Raw genomic sequence first — 20,402 nt, 5'->3', positions numbered from 1 at the left:
TTTCACAATGACGCATAAAAAAATAATAAATACAACAAATCTAGAGTGGCTCCATCTCTGTTCTGGGTAGCTGTTCTGGTAAATTCTCCATCAAAGGGTAGCCAGGATATGGAATGTGTGAATGTAGCTTTGATTATATTGGAAGTTCTGAAATAACAATCCTTAAATCTAGGCTGAAGATGTGGGCAGGAATGAGCACAAGATATTAAGCAAACACAACTGTTTATTATTAAAGCACATGAATTCACTACTTGTGACAAACAAACACACAAATGTACTTACAGTAAGTACGGTATATTTCATTACAGCACAAGAATAAGTAAAGTTAAATTAAAAACCAAATACATTTCTAAAGCACAACTTACATTAAAAGAATATACTATAATTACAATTTCAAAATCAAGGTTTTCAAAACTGGCACAAACATGGAAAAACCACACCTAAAACTCATATTCTTTAAATTGACAGCGGCACAGTGAGGTGTGCTTTTACCTGTTATGTTACATGTTTTTTATTTACATGTCCCACAGTATTATTTAATCAGGAAGACTGCTAGATGCAATTTGGTCATATTTGTTCCCTTCAAACACATCCAGAAGCCTCCTTCATATTTGCTTCTGACCTGAGGAATTAATTTTTAAATTGCACAGATCCACTGTAATTTAAATGCACCATAATGAAAATAATGTGTCCATCATCACTTCGCTATACTTTGTGCTCAATGTATACAAAGAAAAAAAAAATCAGGGAAACTTGAAAATCACAGTGATTTTGGCACTAAAATAACCTGCCACTTCTCATAAGAAGAAAAGAATTCTCCTAACATATGTGAAGATACAGCTACTTTGGGCAATTAAAACAACATCAAAAAGACATGCAAAATGTATGTATCTGATTTGGTGTTGTACTTGTTTATACGTAAATGTCGATTTTGGTCCTCCCACAGTCAAAGAAATACCGTTGAGGTGGCCGACAGGTGACCACACAGGTGTGTGAGTATGGTTGCATGTCTTTGTGTGTTAACCCAATGAAGAACTGGCGACTGGCAGCTGGGACAGACTAGTGACCACCACTAAAGTAGAACTGGTAGAAACTGGTTGGATGGAAGAATTGCGCAACAATGGGCTTTCAGTTGTCGCCCTCTGTTTCCTCCTCCTCCTGTTTAATAACTGGGATTCCTGCACGACAAAGAGAAAAGAGAAATTTCAAATCAAAACAGGTTCTTCCTTTTCAGCATTTACAGACAACTTCAACATTTCAGGGTTTTCTCTCTGTTGTAAAGTCAACTTGGGTTTATTTATTATGTCAAACCAAATGTTAATGCCCTTTCAAATATCTGGACAGCAAATAAATCCATAAATCCATCCATCCATCTATCCATCCATCCATCCATCCATCCATCGCTTATCCGGGGTCGGGTCGCGAGGGCAGCAGCCTAAGCAGAGAGGCCCAGACTTCCCTCTCCCCAGCTACTTCTTCCAGCTTGTCCGAAAGGATCCCCAGGCGTTCCCAGACCAGTCAAGAGACATAGTCTCTCCAACGTGTCCAGGGTCTTCCTGAGGGCCTCCTACCGGAGGGACATGCCCTGAACACCTCACCAGGGGGCATCCTAACTAGATGCCCAAGCCACCTCATCTGGCTCCTCTCAACGCGGAGGAGCAGTGGCTCTACTCCGAGCTCCTCCCAGATGGCAGAGCTTCTCACCCTATCTCTAAGGGAGAGCCCAACCACCCTACTGAGAAAGCTCATTTCGGCCGCTTGTACCCGTGATCTTGTTCTTTTGGTCATTACCCAAAGCTCATGACCATAGGTGAGGGTAGGAACGAAGATTGACCGGTAAATTGAGAGCTTTGCCTTTTGGCTCAGCTCTCTCTTCACCACAACGGACGGGTGCAGAGTCCGCATTACTGCCGACGTCGCACCGATCCGCCTGTCGATCTCCTGCTCCATTCTTCACTCACTCGTGAACAAGACCTCAAGGTATTTGAACTCCTCCACTTGGGGCATGATCTCCTCCTTTACCCGAAGAAGGCACTCCACCTTTTTCCAGTTGAGAACCATGGCCTCGGATTTGGAGGTGCTGATTCTCATCCCAGCCGCTTCACACGCGGCGGCGAACCGATTCAGTGATCATTGGAGGTCACGGGCCTCTGGAGGTCACTGACTACCTCGGCAACTTCAGCCCCGGAGATACGAGAGCCTGTCCCCAGGTCCGCAGGCCCTGCTTCCTCACTGGAAGCCGCATTGGTGGGATTAAGGAAGTCCTCAAAGTATAACTTCCACCAATCCATAACATCCCGAGTTGAGGTCAGCAGCACACCATCACCACTATACACAGTGTTGACAGTGCACTGCTTCCCCTTCCTCAGATGCCGGATGGTGGTCCAGAACCTTTTCAAAGCTGTCCGGAAGTCGTTCTCCATGGCCTCACCGAACTCTTCCCATGCCTGGGTCTTTGCCTCGGCAACCGCCGTAGCTGCACTCCGCTTGGCCTGCCGGTACCTATCTGCTGCCTCAGGCATCCCACAGGCCAGTAAGGCCCGACATGACTCCTTCTTCAGCTTGACGGCAACCCTCACCGCTGGTGTCCACCAGCGGGTTCGGGCATTGCCGCCACGACAGGCACCAACCACCTTGCGGCCACAGCACCGGTCAGCCGCCTCAACAATGGAGGCATGGAACATGGTCCACTCGGACTCAATGTCCCCGTCTCCCCTGGGACATGGTCAAAGCTCTCCCGGAGGTGTGAGTTGAAGCTCCTTCTGACAGGAGACTCTGCCAGGCGTTCCCAGCAGACCCTCACAATTAGTTTTGGTCTGCTGGGTGTGTCCGGCATCCTTCCCCACCATCGGAGCCAACTCACCATCAGGTGATGATCAGTTGACAGCTCTGCCCCTCTCTTCACCCGGGTGTCCAGAACATGCGGCCGCAAATCCGATGACATGACCACAAAGTTGATCATCGATCTGCGGCCTAAGGCGTCCTGGTGCCAAGTGCACATGTGGACACCTTTATGCCTGAACAAGGTGTTTGTTATGGACAATCTGAGACGAGCACAGAAGTCCAACAACAAAACACCACTCAGGTTTAGATCAGGGGGGCCATTCTTCCCAATCACACCTCTCCAGGTCATACTGTCGCTGCCAACGTGAGAATTGAAGGCGAAGGGAGGCTACCCTCTCATCCACCAGGGTAAACTCCAATATATAGGCACTGAGCTGGGGAGCAACGAGAATTGCCACCCCTGCCCATCGCCCCTTACCATCAGCAACTCCAGAGTGGTAGAGAGTCCAACCCCTCTCGAGAAGACTGGTTACAGAATCCTTGCTATGTGTCGAGGTGAGGCCGACTATATCTAGTCGGAACCTCTCAACCTCAAGCACCAGCTCAGGCTCCTTACCCATCAGAGAGGTGACATTCCATGTCCATAGAGCTAGTTTCTGCAGCCGGAGATCAGACCACCAAGGTCCCTGCCTTCGGCCGCCACTCAACACACAATGCACCCGACCCCCTTGGCCCCTCCTGCAAGTGGTGAGCCCATGGGAAATGTATCAACTCTGCATCTGAAATCACTCACTCATGGACTAATTTCCAACTCAAATTACTTTTTAAAATGCATTATGCGATCCACATAATACGAGTATAATGATTCTTCAGGAAAACCCGCAAAATTCCAAATTCCCTAATTCGTGCAACATTTAGTGAATAAAGTCATTTTAAATACAGTTTCAGTGATTTAGCATTAAGCTTTAGCATAGTCCATATTACCGTCCAGTTTCTTAAGATTAGGAAGTCTTTTACATGCTTCTTCCATCCAGGTTCCTTCAGCTGAATGTTTCTCCTCCAGAGGATTTTTAACAAACACCAGGTCTACGAGGCATGGCAGCTCGGCCAACCTGATGAATTCACCTACATGACAGACCAAAGCGACTTTAAATAAAGGTAACATGTCATCTTCAGCATTAGGACAGTCCCTCAAAAACTACATACATCTACCGGTACTTTATAAGTTAATAGTCAAGGTAAAACAACCTTGTTATCTCTCTTCATCAGAAAATCTTTGATTTTAACTTAAATGTGTTAACCTTTAAAGGTATCTCACCCCATTCTTTAACTAGGTTGTTGGACATGTAAAGGACTCGGAGGTTCTTCATGCACTGGATTCCTTTTAGCTTTTCTATCGCATTATAGGAGATCCATAACTCCTGTAATGTGTCTGCTACTGCCTCCTGTGCAACACACACGCACACAGTTTTATGTATTTCATGTGTATAACCATAGATTATTATTACTGTTGAAAACTTACCAACCCACTGAGGACCTTTATGTTATTCCTTCCTAATGATAAAATCTTCAAATTCTCTGAAGGAACATGACACAATATGAAAACATCACAGTTGTGTAGAGTGTTTTCCATTAGATGAATTCATAACTCACTCAGGCCATTGAGGTTGGCTATTTTTTCAATACAGTTTGTAGACAGGGACAGTTTCCTGTGGCAGATATAGGAAAATAATCAGAAATAATCAAAAAATAATCACACCTTCAGAAGCCAACTCAGAGAAAATTTACAGTACAGTATAAATAAACTGATTCTTGCAGACAGCATTCAAGCAAAAATGTGAGGATCTGAAGCTTGTGTAGCTATTAGAACACAAGGAACAATACAGGATGATTTTGACCTCAATGAAATGCAATGTGTTCATACAGTATTAGTGGAGTCACAACAATACAGCACAAGTTTTATTGAATGCTGATTATATTTGTTCCATATTGAAAGACCCTATTGATTCATTAATAGCTTTACTTAGCTGTGTCTAATATCTGAATATAAATCAGTTTTAACAATTCGGAAATATTCGTCACGGAGACTATTTGATTTACCCTACCAGGATGTGATTATTCAGAAGTTCAATTATTCCCTTTACGAGAGTAGTTGTATGCAGAAAATGTTAACACCTGGACCAAAAATTTACAAGTAAGGTTAGAATCAGCCTTATAAGAACGTCAGTTCTTTCAAAAAAACGTACCACTATGCAATTTATAATCCGCAATTCAAATGATTAAAGCAATATCATGGCTGGTAGGAGCCCAAAGATAAATTTGAAACAAAGCAAGCTAGCTAAACAAGGTGGATGGGACTTATTTACCACTATGGTTTTAACAACTATATACTATATGATTGCTGTGTAGTTCAAACCATAAAGTTGTCATTTTGAACATCTGTTTATGCTTATTAATCCTAAATCCATTCAGGAATGATGTGAAGGGAACAGTGCCTACACATACCTGTAGCTAAAAGCAGAGAAGCTTCTCATTATACCATAATATGATACATATCATATGTTACACAGGATAGAATATGCAGTACTCACTCGCATTTGCTGAGAGTGGACAGGGAAGCATCCATCTTGTCTATAGGGGGTATCTGACCGTATAACTTTATGTCTTTAGCTTCAGTTGCTTTTTCGCCCGATTTCTCTTCCTGAACAACAGAGACCAACACAATAAACCTAAATGGAACCTCAATAACTGCAATTACATAAATACATTATATTACTTTTTTCCCGGGAATGTGCACTGACCCATTTCGACAGAGCCTCCTTTACACTCGTAGATTTAGCCTGAAGAGACACTATAATTATCATCAAATCAAATAAGAAACAAATAGCGATACGATGTTAAAAACTGTCCATAGCAATATGGGTTTGGCGGAGCGCTTCGACTCCATTCCTTCATCCCACTGTTGACATTAGCCAAGATGCTGGGGTTGGAAAGTTAGTTAACCAACTAATTAAAGTGACAGTACTAACGTGTGCAATTTGACAATATTGCCGCGTTATATCGTCCGGTTGGGTACAAACAAAACCAAATAAATTACGCGTTAGCCATAAAACCGCTCACCATGTTGATGTTACTGTCTTCGTCATCTGGTTGCTAAGACACTGAACGTAGCCTACACGCTGCGCACGCGCGCGGCCACTGTCTCCGCCTGTACAAAGTTGCAGCAGAAACATGAAACAGGAAATTGGGAACTTTGTGGGCTGATATGGGTTACAAGAAACAGTTAAACTTATCCGGTATCAAAATGATCAACACATATTTTCTCTCAAATAAACATTTCAGAGAAATAAGACACTGTTTAAAAGATTTATCTAAAACGATGTAGTCCGCTCCCTGCTCCAGTCCAGAAGGCGGCGGTATTGAACGTACAAGTTGTTTGCATCCGCCATAAAACGATAGAAGAAGCAAACAGCTGAGGCGCCAAATGCATATTATTTAACAATGTTTAGGTTTTGACCATAGAAATAGCTTTTATTGCATGCTTTCGAAAAAGTGGTGACATCAAGTCTGCACCCACTAACTATAAAGTGTGTGTTTGCTGTCGTCATGACGCAGTCGGTTGTTGTTCAAAGTAAGTAAGAGCTAAATACTCGGCTCGTGTCTACCGACAGGTAATTGGACTTTAAGTACTTGTTTAGTAGGAGTTTCTTAGCTTGTCGTTGGGTTATAGAATATAGAGAAGTATTACCTTCCCCATGTTCACGAAATCTGCAATCCGTGTTTTTCAGTTGGTCAGTGTGGAAACCAGATTGGCTGCAGGTTTTGGGATCTTGCTTTGAGAGAACATGCCCATGTCAATAAAGTAAGTCGTAGTATGCAAATATGGTGGAGATTACAGTTGATGAACTACGGTCTTTATAGTTGGATCTCCGCCAAGAAGGTTGTGTGACAGCCGGCACAGTTACCTAAATCACTCAATATTTAAAAGTCCAATGAATTATCATAAAGTAACCTTTTATGATATGTGACCTTGTATGACTATTGCCTATAGCTAGGGTTGTCTCATCTATGGAGAAACTTCCTAATCTGATCTGGTTTGGAAATATTTTGCATATCCATCGCAAATGTTAGTAAATTAAGTTTTAAATCATCATTCAATCTGATAACATTCATCAATATAATCTTGCAAGTATAAGTCTTGTAGTTGTTTCATTGAGATGTTTTTTTTGTTGCGTTTGTGGTTTGTTTCAGGAAGGTTTGTATGATGAAGCCCTCAGTAGCTTCTTCCGAAATGTGGACTCGAGGTACTTACTCACTATAGCGGTTTAAAGCATGCTTACATAAAGAATATGCGATTTATAATCTGTTTTATTGGTTTACCTTGTAGGAAAAGTGATGGAGGAGGATGTGCTGTTGGTGAGAGTATCCAACATCTGAAGGCTAGGGTGGGTCCTTTCATTAGAGAAAGAAAGAATAACTAAAGAACTTAGTGCTTTAGTTAATGTTTTATTGTTTCTGTTCTCCAGGTGTTCATTTTAAGGTTGTGATTGGATTCCATGTTGAGAGATCTGATACCCATTATCAATGCAGTTACAAGACCAGGATGTATGATAATGGTAGCTGATTCATGTCATCTTTACTTGTACATTTGAACCAACAGGCGGTCCTGGTGGACATGGAGGAGGGTGTGGTCAACGAGATTTTGCAGGGAGCCTTGAGAGAAGTTTTTGACAGTGCGCAGCTCCTCACTGATGTATCAGGTTCAGGTAACAACTGGTGAGCCAAACAATAAAATGGCAACATGATCACACATGGAAGCAAATGTACTGCTCTGTATCAATGCTACTGAAAATTGTGTACATGTAAAGCTTTGGAATATATCAAGACGTACAAATCCCAGACATACCTGCACACTTTGGTTGATTTTAAGTACGGAACACTCTTAAATGCCATGTGATACTGGTTTTGCAGCTTGTTTTGTGTTGAGGTTTGCTCCACAGAAGAAGTGTAGAAAAAGTTGTATGATTGTATCATGTAGTTTTCTTAAATTGTGAAGCGCAAGCAGAGGAAAATTTGTGTTTTTTTCTTTTTGTATTTTGTACCTGATGTACACCTACTAATTCAGACTCTGTTAAGAACTTGACGCATTTTTAATGGGACAACTCGTTAATACTGAATTACCGTAATGCAGACTTTATTCCAAAGCTGATCTCAGTGAGCAACTGGACTTGGTTCAGGCTCTTAAACATTTCATTTCTTCTCCAGTAGGCTTCTTGAAAACGTGGGCCTTGGAGAACATTAGGATGCTAATGACCTGGGTGATGATCTGGGAGTCTTTAGCCGGGACATTGACCTACCGTATTTTTGCTTGTGGGGATGTCCCCTTTGTCTGCAGGGTCACAGGATCCTGTGTGAAGGGAGGAAGTGTAGGACTGCTTTGTAAGCAGGTGATAGGAAATGTCTCGGTCCTCCACCTCTGATGAACTTGACATGGATGCTTCTTTGACCTTCCTTTCAGTGGCTTCTGAAAGTTGCTCTGTAATTAACATGATTTTTCTTTCTTCTGCAGGGCAGTGGGACATATGACATATGGTTCAACCTACAGAGAGCAGATTGTGGAGAAACTAAGGAAGGCGGCAGAACACTGTGACTGTCTGCAGTGCTTTTTTATCATCCACTCTATGGGTGGAGGTAAAGACACATCAAAGAAAGATGGAAATCACATTTCCACTCGGGCAAAGTTTGTTTCTGATCATTTTTTTATATTCTGTTTTCACTGTTATGATACAATTCATTGTTGTTTCCTGTTTTTAAGTTCTTAATTTACATTTTTTTGAGAGCTACTGCTTCCTCTGCATGATAGTGCATGATATGGTTGGACGAGGCGTGCTTAAGCACACTATGGGTGATCACACTTGCACAAGAGAAATGCAGTCATTGTGTATGAACAACGAAAATCACAATCTCACACAATCAGTAAATCTGGATGTTTGCGAGGGCACAATTGAAGGCAGACAATAGACAAAGTTAATGAAGTGTGAGTCATGTTTTGCCTTTGATGCCACCGTGTATTAACAGCAGTTTTAATGATAGTTTTGGGAGGTGGGTAGGTTGATGAGAGGGTGATGTCAAAACCATGTACAGCACAGTTTGTTAGTGTGAGGACAGAGCAGCTTGGAACAGGGAAGGGGGGACATCCATGCTTCAGTACAGCATGGAAAAAATGGCCTCGTGTTAGTGCACCCTAACACGGGTGTTTCCACACCAGTCCTAAAAGAGCCCCAATCATCAGGATTTTCTTAAAACCCCTTCTCTAAAACATCTCTGATATGGTTAAAATTGAGATATTGAAATCACATGTATCTTTTTTTCTGTTCTAACCAACCAGAGCTGAAAGTAAAATTCTTGGTCCTGTCTTTGAGGTACGGGTTCTGGCCTGGGCACCAGAGTGTTGAGCCTCCTAGAGGAAGAGTTTCCAGAGGTGTCTCGAATTGTCACCGCTGTCTATCCATCTGCCGATGATGATGTGATCACATCACCGTACAACAGTGTCCTAGCTATGAGAGAGCTTACAGAGCACGCAGACTGTGTCTTGCCGGTTGAAAATCAGGTTTGTACAGCTCTTTTGTCCTATTTATTGTTTTCCCTTCACCTTTTAACAAGTACATTTCTGTTAATTTTCTCTCGCAGTCTTTGGTTGACATTGTAAACAGAATTAAACGCATGGCTCATGGTGAAAAACCAGGGTCAGTCATCAAGAAAAACAGCACCATCATTTCCAATAAGGGTGGGCTAAGTGGAGCTGAGAAGCCTTTTGATGCAATGAATAATATTGTTGCAAACCTGCTGCTCAACATTACCAGGTACGCTATCCGTGTTTGTGTGGTTTTGTTATACTTGTGAGATACCATTTCACAGTGTTGGAATATTCTTTAACATAATTTTTGCACTGTAGTGAATTGAATTTTTCCACTCCACTACATATTGGAGCTAAATCATGTACTTCAATAACTAATAAAATTGGCAATTTTTATTGAGCAAACCACATGCTTCACTAGACTGAATTAAGCTCAACTGTAGACAAAATATTTCTTTTATAGCAAGAGGATTGCCACGTGTTCCACAATATAGTCCTATTTAATAAAATCTTTATTACAGCTGTTCTGAACATTTGTTTATATTATTTTACTTTTAGGCTTTTTTGGGTAGTTAAAAGTTACACAATTAATGCTAAGTGTATAGATTGTTACTCTGCCCCCATTCAGGCAAACAGTATAGACAGATAATAGCTTTGGTCACAATACAAATAAATATTTGGAAGTTTGAAAAGCAGAATTCATTTCATAGTTGCTTTAATCACCAAGAACCATGTATGCTTGCTTACTTTGTAGTAAATAGATCAATTTCTCTAAATGTTGCTCATTTGAACTTCTTTTTGCTTTAGCTCCGCTCGCTTTGAAGGATCTCTTAACATGGATCTGAATGAAATCGCCATTAACATGGTCCCTTTTCCTCGGTTGCACTACCTGGTGTCCAGTCTTACACCTCTTTACATGCTAGCCGATGTCAATGTCCCCAATAGAAGGTACTTCATTTTTGAAAATGTCATTGTTGTAAAGGTCACAAATTTACTCCAGATTGATTGATGAAAGAAGCCGGGTAAATTAATGTTTACGTCATCAAAACCAAACTTACACTCCACGGGCGGCTTATGTTTCGAGTTAAATTTTAAGGTTAGATTAATGCAAATCTCTTGGAATATTTCATTTAGAAATGGCAAAAATTTTATACATCTTCCTCCATTTTCCTTCTACAGTAATTAGACAAAGTATCACCATTTATTTTTCAATCAAATAGTTGAACACTTGTAATTTATAAAACTGTCTGATGGCTGGAGCCCAGGTATAAAACCAAGTTGGCTCCTTACATGTATATTGTCAGATTTTCTACAAATCTTTCCACAAATTGTTGTGGACATTTCAGCTTTCACATTCATCTTCCTTGACTGAAAAACTCTTTAATAAATAGTGATTTGACCATTGAGTAACATATCACTTCTTTTACCTCAAAAACCTTAAGGTTGTTTTCACAATAGTCAATAGTGGAGAAATGATGAAATGATTGCGGCATATTAAAAGTGTAGCTGTAGTTATTATTGGTTATTGGTGGATGGATACATTGTAGATTACAGAAATTGGTCAGTATTCAAATAATGATCCTCACAAACTGTTAATGTGGGGGCTTCATGGAATAGCTGGGCCACAAAGCTGCCTTTCATTTACTGTCATTAGATGGAAGTCAGTAAAAGATTTCAGTTTGTGACAGGAAGTGCCCCATTTGATCCACCTCTTTCCAAACAGCTCCCATGAAAGTGGCCTTTTGTGCAACTCCCAGCTGCCTGAGGTGAATTTATTTGAGAGCATGAATGCAGAGCAGGGTGTTGCTTAAAAATATCCAGCTGCTTCAGCACTAAGCTTAGGTAAATAAATGCACAGACGTTTTTCTTTCTTGGACACTGGCCTTCAGTGTTGCTCAGCTCTTCGTGAAGTGACTTGAGGCTGTTTCTGTACGTACAGTGTGCAAAGATTTCTTGAACTCTAACTGTGCCTTCCAGGCTGGATCAGATGTTTAGCGATGCCTTCAGTAAAGACCACCAGTTGATCCGCGCAGACCCAAAGCACAGCTTATACTTGGCCTGTGCACTAATGGTCCGGGGTGATGTGCAGCTGTCCGACCTCCGCAGGAATATTGAGAGGTCAGACTAGGTATCATTGCTCCTTCTGTACCCAATGTCATCATAGCTGTGTAACACCCACTCTGCAAAAATACTACTCTTCAGTTCTGGTGCTAAGAATTCATGACTGACCTATTCAGCTCCTTCTCTGCCTACATCATATAACTTGTTTTCATGTTAGGCATAACCAAAGTTTCTCTGAAGGGATGTATTTGTTTGACCTCAGTGTAAAAGGAGGAGGGGAAGTACAAAAATACTGTGTGTGTAACATTCACAGAACACCAAGTAGTTCAACGGTTTTGAGACTTAAGGTATCTTTAGACAGACTGAATTTGAACATCAGTGATAATAAGAGCTAACATTTAGAAGTGTGATGAGAATTGCTATTTTAGAAATACCAATGGATAATTAACAAGTTGGAAAATGGCATTTTAAAATGGAGCCAAAGATTCAACTTTCTTCATTAATTAGTTTCATCTGGACATTTGGTGTATAATTGTACTGATTACGTAGTGTCACTGTACACTGAATGTCTACGTCAGCTAAGAGCTCCAGAGTAAAGCTGGAGATACAGATTTATCCCATGTTTAGAGCCAACCAACACTGCAGTCTGTCTTTTTTTTGATCGAATTTTGCTTTTAAATCAATTTGAAGTGTCAAATTTCATCTAGTTACAACTTAGCTTGTTGTGCCATATACTGAAATTTCAAGTGTTGACACATGCTGTAATTGTTCTTTCTGGCATAATGTTCTCCCTTCTGTAGGCTCAGACCTTCGCTGCCCTTTGTCTCATGGAACAAGGAGGGCTGGAAGACTGGTCTTTGTTCAGTTCCTCCTGTCGGTCACTCCCACTCACTGTTAGCCCTGGCCAACAACACATGCGTGAAACCTACTTTCATGGAGTTGAAAGAGCGCTTCACCAAACTCTACAGGAAGAAGGTACTTTTAAGGCCATCCTTTGTTTTACAATAACACCTTATTTAGGTGTAAGGGCAGAAGAGCATTACAGAGTCAGGAAATTGAAACAAATTCATGTTCATGTGAGACTTTTCTCAACCTAAAGAAACAAACCCCCTCAGCAGTCAGAATGTTTTCATTCTTCTTTTTTTATATTTTTGAATTTTTTGGCAAATAGTATATTGAAAACATATAAAATTCCCTCTGTTTACCATGGCAGCTAAACTCTCGTGTTTAGGCTTGAATAATAAAGACAGACATCTTGGGGGGGGGGGGGGGGGGGGGGGTCTGCTCTGCCAATAGTTCCTAAGAGCTTCGGTGGTCTCACTTAAAGACACGATCAAGAACCGAATGTCACTGAGGATGAGCTTTAGAGTCAGGAGAGACCCATTATTGCCCTGGCCGATTATAGCTCCCAATATTTAGCGTTTTGACACTTACTGACTGCCAGTAAGGGATCCATTTAAAACGGGATTCTTTTAGCTCTGCTACTCTGTCTGCAGTCAGTATTCTGCCCCCAGCACTGTCATCCACAACACTATGTGAGTGATTATTAAATTGAAGATGCTGTAGGCTATTATTTAGTGTTTTCAACACTTGAATCACTTGAAACAAGGTGATTGCTGATAATATTGATAGGGAAATAGTGATAACAGGCATTTAAACAAAGTTAAGTGTTGGAGCTTGTATTGAAGAATTTCAATAATTTCACTCTAATTGCACATGAATATTGGCTCCAAGTATCTGTTATCCTTGACCACTAATAAATGGTATCGGCCCTGAAAAAGCCATATCGGTCTATTCCTACTTTATCATGAGGGGCTGTCTCCTGATGTCCCTGACTATGACGCAAAATGGAGAAAAGGTAAAAGATTATGCAAACCTTCTGACTGCACTGTAACCAAAAGTTGTACAACACTTCAACTGTCTACCTCAGTATAACTAAGGTATTAATAGTGTAATTTATATTATCATTATTATTAAATACTAACTACAAGCATAATTGACGGTAAGCAAGTGTATTCAGTATATGATGATAAAAGGCAATTATAAAGTAGTGGTATTTATGCTTCCTATAAGCTGTGATTATAACTGACCATTTGACCCATACTGTGGAGTGACGAGGACTTTCCTCTTGGTGTGAATGGGATAATCATTTGCAACGGGAACAGAATTGTTAAAGACAACACAAAACTGAAAAAAATAGTAAGCAATAAATAATCATTTAATATCTATGCAAAGTGAGGATACAATAAATTGTGCTTTCAGTTATTGAATTTGTACGTTTGTAGGCATTGCAGAGGCATTGAGGAACTGGCCTACAAGTGTAGGCCAGTTCCTCAAGGAATTACCAGTGCTAACAATTCCGCTAAATTCTGTATAACCTCTTGGATTTGTCGGACTAACCAAGAGTTGTCTGGGACCTGCGTCAACCACTGCAGCAACAATTGCCTCTAAAGTCAGCATGAAGTGCTATTGGTACCTAAGGGAAAGCTAAGCAGTAACTAGAACTTTAGGTTTGTTTATATATTCTCACTGTTATCAAAGAAATCCTTAGACAGAATCCTGATATCTTCCTCTGTTGGACTTCTTTAAAGGCTCATCTACATCACTACCTACACGTTAATGGGATGGAGCAGAGCTGCTTCTCAGATGCACTCGGATCGCTTGATGCCTTGATTGAAGAATATCAGCATCTGGATGCCACCAAGGACAGATTCATTCCTGATGCCATCAGACTGAGCATTGCCAGCTGAGGGCTATCAAACAACTTTACACAAGTAAATGTGTGAATATATGTTTTAATGAGCACTAATTCATAGCTTATCATTTGTCCTGTGTTTGTCGGTGGATAAATCGGCTCCCTGACCAAAACTCTTCTGAGGTACTATCATCATGTGATTTGTGTGCTCTTATTGCACATACATGACCTGAGGATGGGTTTCATAACCATCTATATGTCTTTGTTTTACCATTTTAGCTAGTTCTGTTTTTTTTTTCATTCTTTTCTAGAGAATTCTTGTGGCACATTAAAAGATGGTTTATGTTCACTTATATTGGTCTTTGTTTCCCCAATAAAATCATTAGAGAAACCGCAAGTCAGAAAATATATCACCTGGATCATTACACTTCCTTTGGCACACACAGGACGTTATCCACTGCATCTTCCAGTGAGTGCTGGAGCCTCCCTTGCATTTGAAGTTGACCTTGATCATGCGTGACTTATTGGGGATACAGCAGCGCTTGTCCGTGCAGACGCCACAGTACGTTGGTTTAAATTTCCTGGTGCTGGTGCATCCTGAGAGTTTCAGAGTTTCTGCTTTCTTCGCCTGAAATTTGGGCCGGCATGTCTTTCCCTTTGGTATCTGAAGAAGGAATCCATGTTATGAAATATTTCTTTGCTCTTTTCTTATGTAACTATGACCTTCAAACTTTTCTCCTCAATACAGTATTATTTGATTACAAATGTCGAAAACAGATGTCTTCTTAGGTCTTCATGTTTTTGGAACACCATTGAACAGATTGACTGACCTTCACACTCCTGATGATGCTCTTCTCACATGGTTGCAGCAGGCAGAGGCGACGTTCCTTCCTCATCTCACATTTACTGTTGTCATTGTTGACTCGTACCGAGAGACCCAATCCGCAGGTTTTGGAACAGGGGCTCCAGGCTGTTGTCTGGACCAAGCAGTTCTTCTTCCATGCTAAAGGACGATCCCTGTAAGCTTTCAGTATTACAGTGTCAACAACACTTTGCAGAATGAGGTGGGCTGGGCGCCACTGTACAGCCAGCATATATGATGCTTGAGCATATATGCTTCTTCCAGTTCAGTTGTTTGCGTTCTCAAGATTTTAGCCCTGTGTCACACCAACAGTGTCTCGTTGAGTGAAATGGACTACTGTATGGTACTATCTGGGTTTCCTTCACTTTAGCTTTTTCAGTTGGATGATACAGTGCCCACAAATGACAACCCCAGATAAAACTTTGATTTGTGAAGCTCCCTAGCTATTTCATAGACTTCTGGTTTATAATCTCACCTTCTTGACCACACTCTCCATTGCGGGGAGAGTGCTGAAACCCAACCCATGAAAGGTGGGTTACTCAACTGGTCCAGTCCTCAGGTCTTTTTAAGGCCCTATGTGAGCATTCGGGGGCTGATAACTTGCTCAAGGGTATCACACCTGGGGCTTGAACTTCTCGGCCCAGTCCCCTACAGCCTGAGCTGCCCCTGCCCCTAGTTGAAGTAGCATCTAATTTTTCATCACATTAAAATGGAGCCAACTTTACTATAAGCTCACAGAGTTACATTAAGATGTACTTTATTCATCCCCGTAGAGAAATTGATCATTTGTCATCATTGAAATTCATCATTGTGTTTGATACATAAGCCTTAAAATATTGGCAGTTTGTCCATGATTTACTTGATAAACACACACCTGACATGTAGGTCGTGTCCTGCTGATCCTTCCTTGAGGGCTGGTTGCTGCGAAGGCCTGCTGGTATGTTGCTAATCAATGGTGCAGGGCCTAGGAGTCCTGCAGGTTTCTGGAGAAAGGCTGGTGAGCAGCCAATTGCCCCAGCAATACAGATGCACTTATAGAGGGGGCTGGACTGGAAAGATTCCCCATTCTCATAGTGGACTCCATTCAGGTCACAACCCACTGCCATCATGTCTGAAAGAGTGACAATAATGTCATCAGCTTCTGTAACCCATGAATGAAATGTAATGCCCCTGAATTTGAATTCAGATTTTTCTGAAAACATTATGTTAGTTGTCATAAATACCTTAAACCAATACCTCACGCCGCTAAAGGATTGGCTCTAAGGTTTTTATTTGAGTATGTTTGAGATTGCAGGATTGTTTCCCAACTCATTTGATTATTTCCCATATTACAATTTCTGTTGTTTCTGTAGATAAAAAAAAAAATGATAAGATAATTTTCTCTTTAGGTGCCAGCAGAGAGTCATCATTATAGTAATGAACTGATTTAAAGTATTTATAAAGTAAGTGGAAGAACTAAATCTGAGGGGGGAAAAACTTTGCCAGACAATATTACTAGAAAGTGGTAGAAATCCATCCTATATGTATATGTGACCTCAAATTAAAGCTTTAGATAACAGCAATGCTGTTTTTTTTTAAATGCTTTTTTTTATTCCAGATTTCTAATAAGGAATAAATGGAAATTATATGATATTGATCTTGGAAATCATGTCGAGGTATTGCGGAACACTTGAAAATCACTTTTCTTTGAATATGTAAAAAAAAAAAAAAATCTTCCAAACTGTCAATCGAATTAATAAACCATAAAAAAATTAAGAATCGTACTGAAGTAAATAGCGTTGGTACATTTTGTGTTGCCGAGCCATTTGCAAAATATCCCCTTTATATACATTTATTATTTAGCATCCTATATTTGAGTGGATTAAAGCACTCTGTATTCCCAAAAAACTTGGGGGGGGGGGGGGGAGAAAGATGAGAACTACTCACACGCACACACTCCGACCTCATATCTTGGCTGGTCAGCTGAGAAGTCGCAGTACATGCCTTTGTGGGGGTCGCAGATGTCTCTCTCGTTACACGATTCTCCGATCTGCCGGGCGCAACTCTTGCAGCAGCCGCAGCCATCTAGGACAGAACTCACCCCCGGAGCGCAATAAGGTCTTTTCTGACACTTGCAGGGCCACTGGCAAAACTGCTGCCTCTCAGAAACAGCCTGCGCTTCTCTGGAGGCCACCTGTGCATTATTCTGAGCGCTGCAGAGACCCTGTACGGAAGGAGGACGATACCACTCAGTTCACATTTTGAAAAAGATAACGATTTATGTTCGCTCGTCTTCGTCCTTGGCCTCCTGATGACATCATTAGTAGAACCAATGATGAACCCCACCAATAAATCGGGGGAATCGAATATTTGTACATCATGACAATAACTCCTAAAAGACCAAACGAAATATTTCGGGTAATAGGCTCTGAGGCTCTGAACTCTCCCGCTCCTTCCCGATCACCCTCCTACTGCAGGGTCCCAACCGCAGCTGCTACGGGACGCAACCTGTCCCGGCTCATAGTTCCGTAAAATATCAATGAATTAAAATGAGCTTTAAAACACATTGATGGCTAAATTATTATCAACTAAACGATAATGATAATTTGATTGCTCTGTGACCAATGTTCTGTGTCCAATGACCAATGAGTGTGGCTTGGGAATCCGGCTCTCTTATTGGCACCTGCTGTTGCTTGTGAGAAAAATAGAGGGACGACAACAAAGTAGCGTAGACGCTGACGAAACGACACGGAATTCTATCCAAAAAATCAGGGTGGGGAGATTGTTTTTTATTAAAGTGAAATGGGCAGTTGTGACTGTCTGTGGAATGAGCTTATCATTGACCAATGAGACGCCATTAACTTGCTGCGTCACTGTATGAGAACGTGGATCTCGCACGACCATACCCGTGGTGTCACAAAGAAAAAACGATCACAGAAGTGTACAGAAAAAAAAAAACAGAAAATAAACCGTAAGATTTTAAATCGTTATTATTATGATCACAAATGTTCATTTCCCCAGACAGGTTTGGTTTATATCGTTATTTGATTCTGTAAACACAGTGCCCGCTCATGGCTTTTAATTTGGTAGTTTCTGCTACTGCCAGTGTAAGTATATTAGCTAAATATTTGGTTTGACCCAAAAGATTTAGGTTTAACATTTAATATTTACATTGAATGCTTTAATATGATTCTAAGACAACGAGTTTTGTTGTCAATATCATTAAAAGTGACTTTAAAAAAATCACACACTTTTGAACATGGTTGATGTGGCAAATGTTATTTCCAGTGAGAGCTGATCTGAACCCCATAGGCACCATCCATCCATCCATCCATCATCCATCCATCATGAATACATCCATCCATTATCCATCCATCCATCCATTCATCCATCCATCTATCCATCCATCCATCCATCAAGATTCAAGATGTACTTTATTCATCCCCGTAGGGAAATTGAATTGTAGTAGCAGCCTAACGTGGATTAATATAACTATAGACTATTCAATATTGATCCCAAACCAATCAAATGAACATGCATGTTTATTGACTCTAGGAGGAAATTGGATTTTTTTTTTTTTAAACTTTCCATCCAGATATGAGAAAACCATCCCAACTCCACTTAAAAAGGTATAATCTGGAGATTAATTTCGAACTTTATGAGATGAGTTGACTAGGCCATATTACACACAGTCCCCTCTTTATTATTCATTGCGATTTTACACACAGTTTTGCAACCCAAAAGCGATGCAAGTTGTTCAGGCCATGCATGTTGAGGCCTGAATGGGGAGTGAGTAATCTGTGCAGGGATATAAAGACAGCCTTGTAAGTGGCATGGCTCTTGAAGTTTATTCAAATTAAAGATAAGTCAAAGAAGTCATTTATGCCTTCTACATTTGAACGCATGTTGCATTTACATGCTGTACTCCGTATTGGGGAGCGTTTTATTTTGATCAGATTTTTTTTTTGTTTTACAGATCATTTAAGACAACTTGTTCTTTTGTAAACCATCCGAATTATAAATAAAAACACATTAGCATGGATTCTTTTCTTACTCGACATGCTCCTTTTACCTTCTCGATAATATTGAAACATTGTCCAAAACATCAAGAGGTAAAATTAGGATAGAAGAAAAGGGTATGACTTGATGACTTGATCCAAAAATTTTATTTATGAAATATTTCAAAGAGTCTTGCATGTGATGATTTAAGATGGAATACAGTTGTTGGTGAAGTATCCTGCCATTGAAATGTAACAGAAAGAGGAGTTTGAAGGGTTGAAAGCACACAACGGGACATTTGTGTGGGGGCAAAACGTAAAACAAATATTTTCATGACAATATTTTGCAGTTGGTTTAATTATTTATTTGACATTCCCATTTCTTCATAATCTCTGTCCCTCACTACAAATGCTCCAATCCCCTTTTTTGCTCAGTGCCTTCAAGGGTCACCATAGGCTATGCCAAAAATCTGAAGCCTGTCTGCCAGGTTTGCTGAATGAGCTCATCGGTTGGTGTGAAGACAGGTCAACAGCAGCAATAAATCCAAATTCCCTTGGCTCATCTCCTCTTTTGCCAGATTTTACAACTGAACTGAACTGTTCAAAAATCCATGCACAATGCGCAATAAATACATTAGCAGGTATCCTTTTAATGAAAAATAAAGAAATTCCCCAAAACACGTATCCCAGAGATTGATTTGGTTTGCCAGTTTTGCTCATCTAATTTGTCATTAGTGCATTTTCTGAGAATGACAACCAATGTCCTCCTCTTGTACAACACGGCAATGCAATTCTTACCTGTTGCGCGAGGAAGAGCAGGACGGAGTGGCAGAGGAGCAGCAGCATCTCTTAAGGGGGATCGTTTGTGTGAGGCAACGAGGGAGCTGGAAGGAGGGATTGTAGAAGCAAGGCCGGGAGAGCAAAATGAGGGGTGGAGAGTAAGGATTGGGGGACAAAGCAGCCCTCTGTCTCTTCTCCAAATACACCTTTCCCCCCACCTTAGAGATCCAGAAGGGAAATATTTAAATAACTGCTGGACTGCCATCAAGTTCTGCCTGCTGTTTAGTTTTTAGCCTGTAGACAGCATTTATCTGGGCAGAGCACAGAGATCTTGTAACTGCGTCGTTCAAACACTTGATTCTTCATTCAGACTAAATTTTTAGCTCAAGTTTGTAGATCACTGTACTAGAATTTTCTTTGGTAAATTTCCTTGAGCTGTATATTCATATCTGAGGACACATTTATATTTCCATTTATTAAGGATGTATATCTCTTAGCAAACCCTTTTATCTAAAGCCTGCAGCCCTTAACAAACGCATATAGACAGATTGTTTCAATGTGCTTTACAGAACCCCACGACCTGCCCCCCAACAAGCAACAGTGGCG

At 40.8% G+C, this 20,402-nt stretch overlaps 3 protein-coding genes across 11 annotated transcripts; 1 reads left to right on the top strand and 2 right to left on the bottom strand.

The window, feature by feature from the left end:
* Positions 1 to 205: 205 nt before the first annotated feature.
* Positions 206 to 6,616, bottom strand: dnal1 (dynein, axonemal, light chain 1). Of its 5 annotated transcripts, none has more exons than XM_011618961.2 (9): positions 6,533 to 6,616; positions 5,905 to 5,992; positions 5,586 to 5,624; positions 5,376 to 5,485; positions 4,438 to 4,493; positions 4,307 to 4,362; positions 4,103 to 4,229; positions 3,769 to 3,909; positions 206 to 1,178 (listed from the first exon to the last, which is right to left on the bottom strand). In XM_011618961.2, exons 2-9 carry the CDS (start codon positions 5,905 to 5,907, stop codon positions 1,129 to 1,131), a joined length of 582 nt encoding a protein of 193 aa, XP_011617263.1. In that variant the 5' UTR covers positions 5,908 to 5,992; positions 6,533 to 6,616; the 3' UTR covers positions 206 to 1,128. The 5 variants fall into 5 exon arrangements, with proteins under 5 accessions (XP_011617263.1, XP_029705173.1, XP_029705172.1 ...); XM_029849313.1 differs by having other exon boundaries at positions 5,561 to 5,624; positions 6,533 to 6,606; XM_029849312.1 differs by having other exon boundaries at positions 5,586 to 5,635; positions 6,533 to 6,605.
* Positions 6,233 to 14,530, top strand: tube1 (tubulin, epsilon 1). Of its 4 annotated transcripts, none has more exons than XM_011618964.1 (12): positions 6,233 to 6,415; positions 6,573 to 6,646; positions 7,036 to 7,088; positions 7,172 to 7,229; positions 7,445 to 7,560; positions 8,354 to 8,475; positions 9,207 to 9,394; positions 9,475 to 9,647; positions 10,229 to 10,369; positions 11,399 to 11,539; positions 12,283 to 12,457; positions 14,074 to 14,530. In XM_011618964.1, exons 1-12 carry the CDS (start codon positions 6,391 to 6,393, stop codon positions 14,230 to 14,232), a joined length of 1,425 nt encoding a protein of 474 aa, XP_011617266.1. In that variant the 5' UTR covers positions 6,233 to 6,390; the 3' UTR covers positions 14,233 to 14,530. The 4 variants fall into 4 exon arrangements, with proteins under 4 accessions (XP_011617266.1, XP_011617268.1, XP_011617269.1 ...); XM_029849309.1 differs by having other exon boundaries at positions 6,404 to 6,455; XM_011618966.1 differs by lacking the exon at positions 7,036 to 7,088.
* Positions 14,449 to 19,934, bottom strand: ccn6 (cellular communication network factor 6). 2 transcript variants are annotated; one of them, XM_003977768.3, is made up of 5 exons: positions 19,815 to 19,934; positions 16,966 to 17,242; positions 15,914 to 16,150; positions 15,008 to 15,201; positions 14,449 to 14,841 (listed from the first exon to the last, which is right to left on the bottom strand). In XM_003977768.3, the coding sequence occupies exons 1-5, from the start codon at positions 19,860 to 19,862 to the stop codon at positions 14,560 to 14,562; spliced, it is 1,038 nt and encodes a 345-aa protein (XP_003977817.1). In that variant the 5' UTR covers positions 19,863 to 19,934; the 3' UTR covers positions 14,449 to 14,559. The 2 variants fall into 2 exon arrangements, with proteins under 2 accessions (XP_003977817.1, XP_029705170.1); XM_029849310.1 differs by having other exon boundaries at positions 15,008 to 15,180.
* Between the last annotated feature and the right edge of the window lie 468 nt (positions 19,935 to 20,402).

Source organism: Takifugu rubripes, chromosome 16 (genome assembly GCF_901000725.2).
Source record: "Takifugu rubripes chromosome 16, fTakRub1.2, whole genome shotgun sequence".
In the NCBI taxonomy this organism is placed as follows: domain Eukaryota; kingdom Metazoa; phylum Chordata; class Actinopteri; order Tetraodontiformes; family Tetraodontidae; genus Takifugu; species Takifugu rubripes.
This window is presented reverse-complemented; position numbering and strand designations above follow the sequence as displayed.

Coding starts and splice junctions, on each gene's coding strand:
- ccn6 (XM_003977768.3), bottom strand. CDS start 19,862: ATGCTGCTGCTCCTCTGCCACTCCGTCCTGCTCTTCCTCGCGCAACAG. Junction 16,151..16,965: donor TGAGGTCGGAGTGTGTGCGT/GTGAGTAGTTCT, acceptor TCACTCTTTCAG/ACATGATGGCAGTGGGTTGT. Junction 14,842..15,007: donor GCATCATCAGGAGTGTGAAG/GTCAGTCAATCT, acceptor TTCCTTCTTCAG/ATACCAAAGGGAAAGACATG.
- dnal1 (XM_003977769.3), bottom strand. CDS start 5,648: ATGATAATTATAGTGTCTCTTCAGGCTAAATCTACGAGTGTAAAGGAG. Junction 4,230..4,306: donor TAAAGGTCCTCAGTGGGTTG/GTAAGTTTTCAA, acceptor TGTGTTGCACAG/GAGGCAGTAGCAGACACATT. Junction 1,179..3,768: donor TAATCTTAAGAAACTGGACG/GTAATATGGACT, acceptor TTTGTCGTGCAG/GAATCCCAGTTATTAAACAG.
- tube1 (XM_011618964.1), top strand. CDS start 6,391: ATGACGCAGTCGGTTGTTGTTCAAA. Junction 6,416..6,572: donor GCAGTCGGTTGTTGTTCAAA/GTAAGTAAGAGC, acceptor CGTGTTTTTCAG/TTGGTCAGTGTGGAAACCAG. Junction 8,476..9,206: donor CATCCACTCTATGGGTGGAG/GTAAAGACACAT, acceptor CCTGTCTTTGAG/GTACGGGTTCTGGCCTGGGC.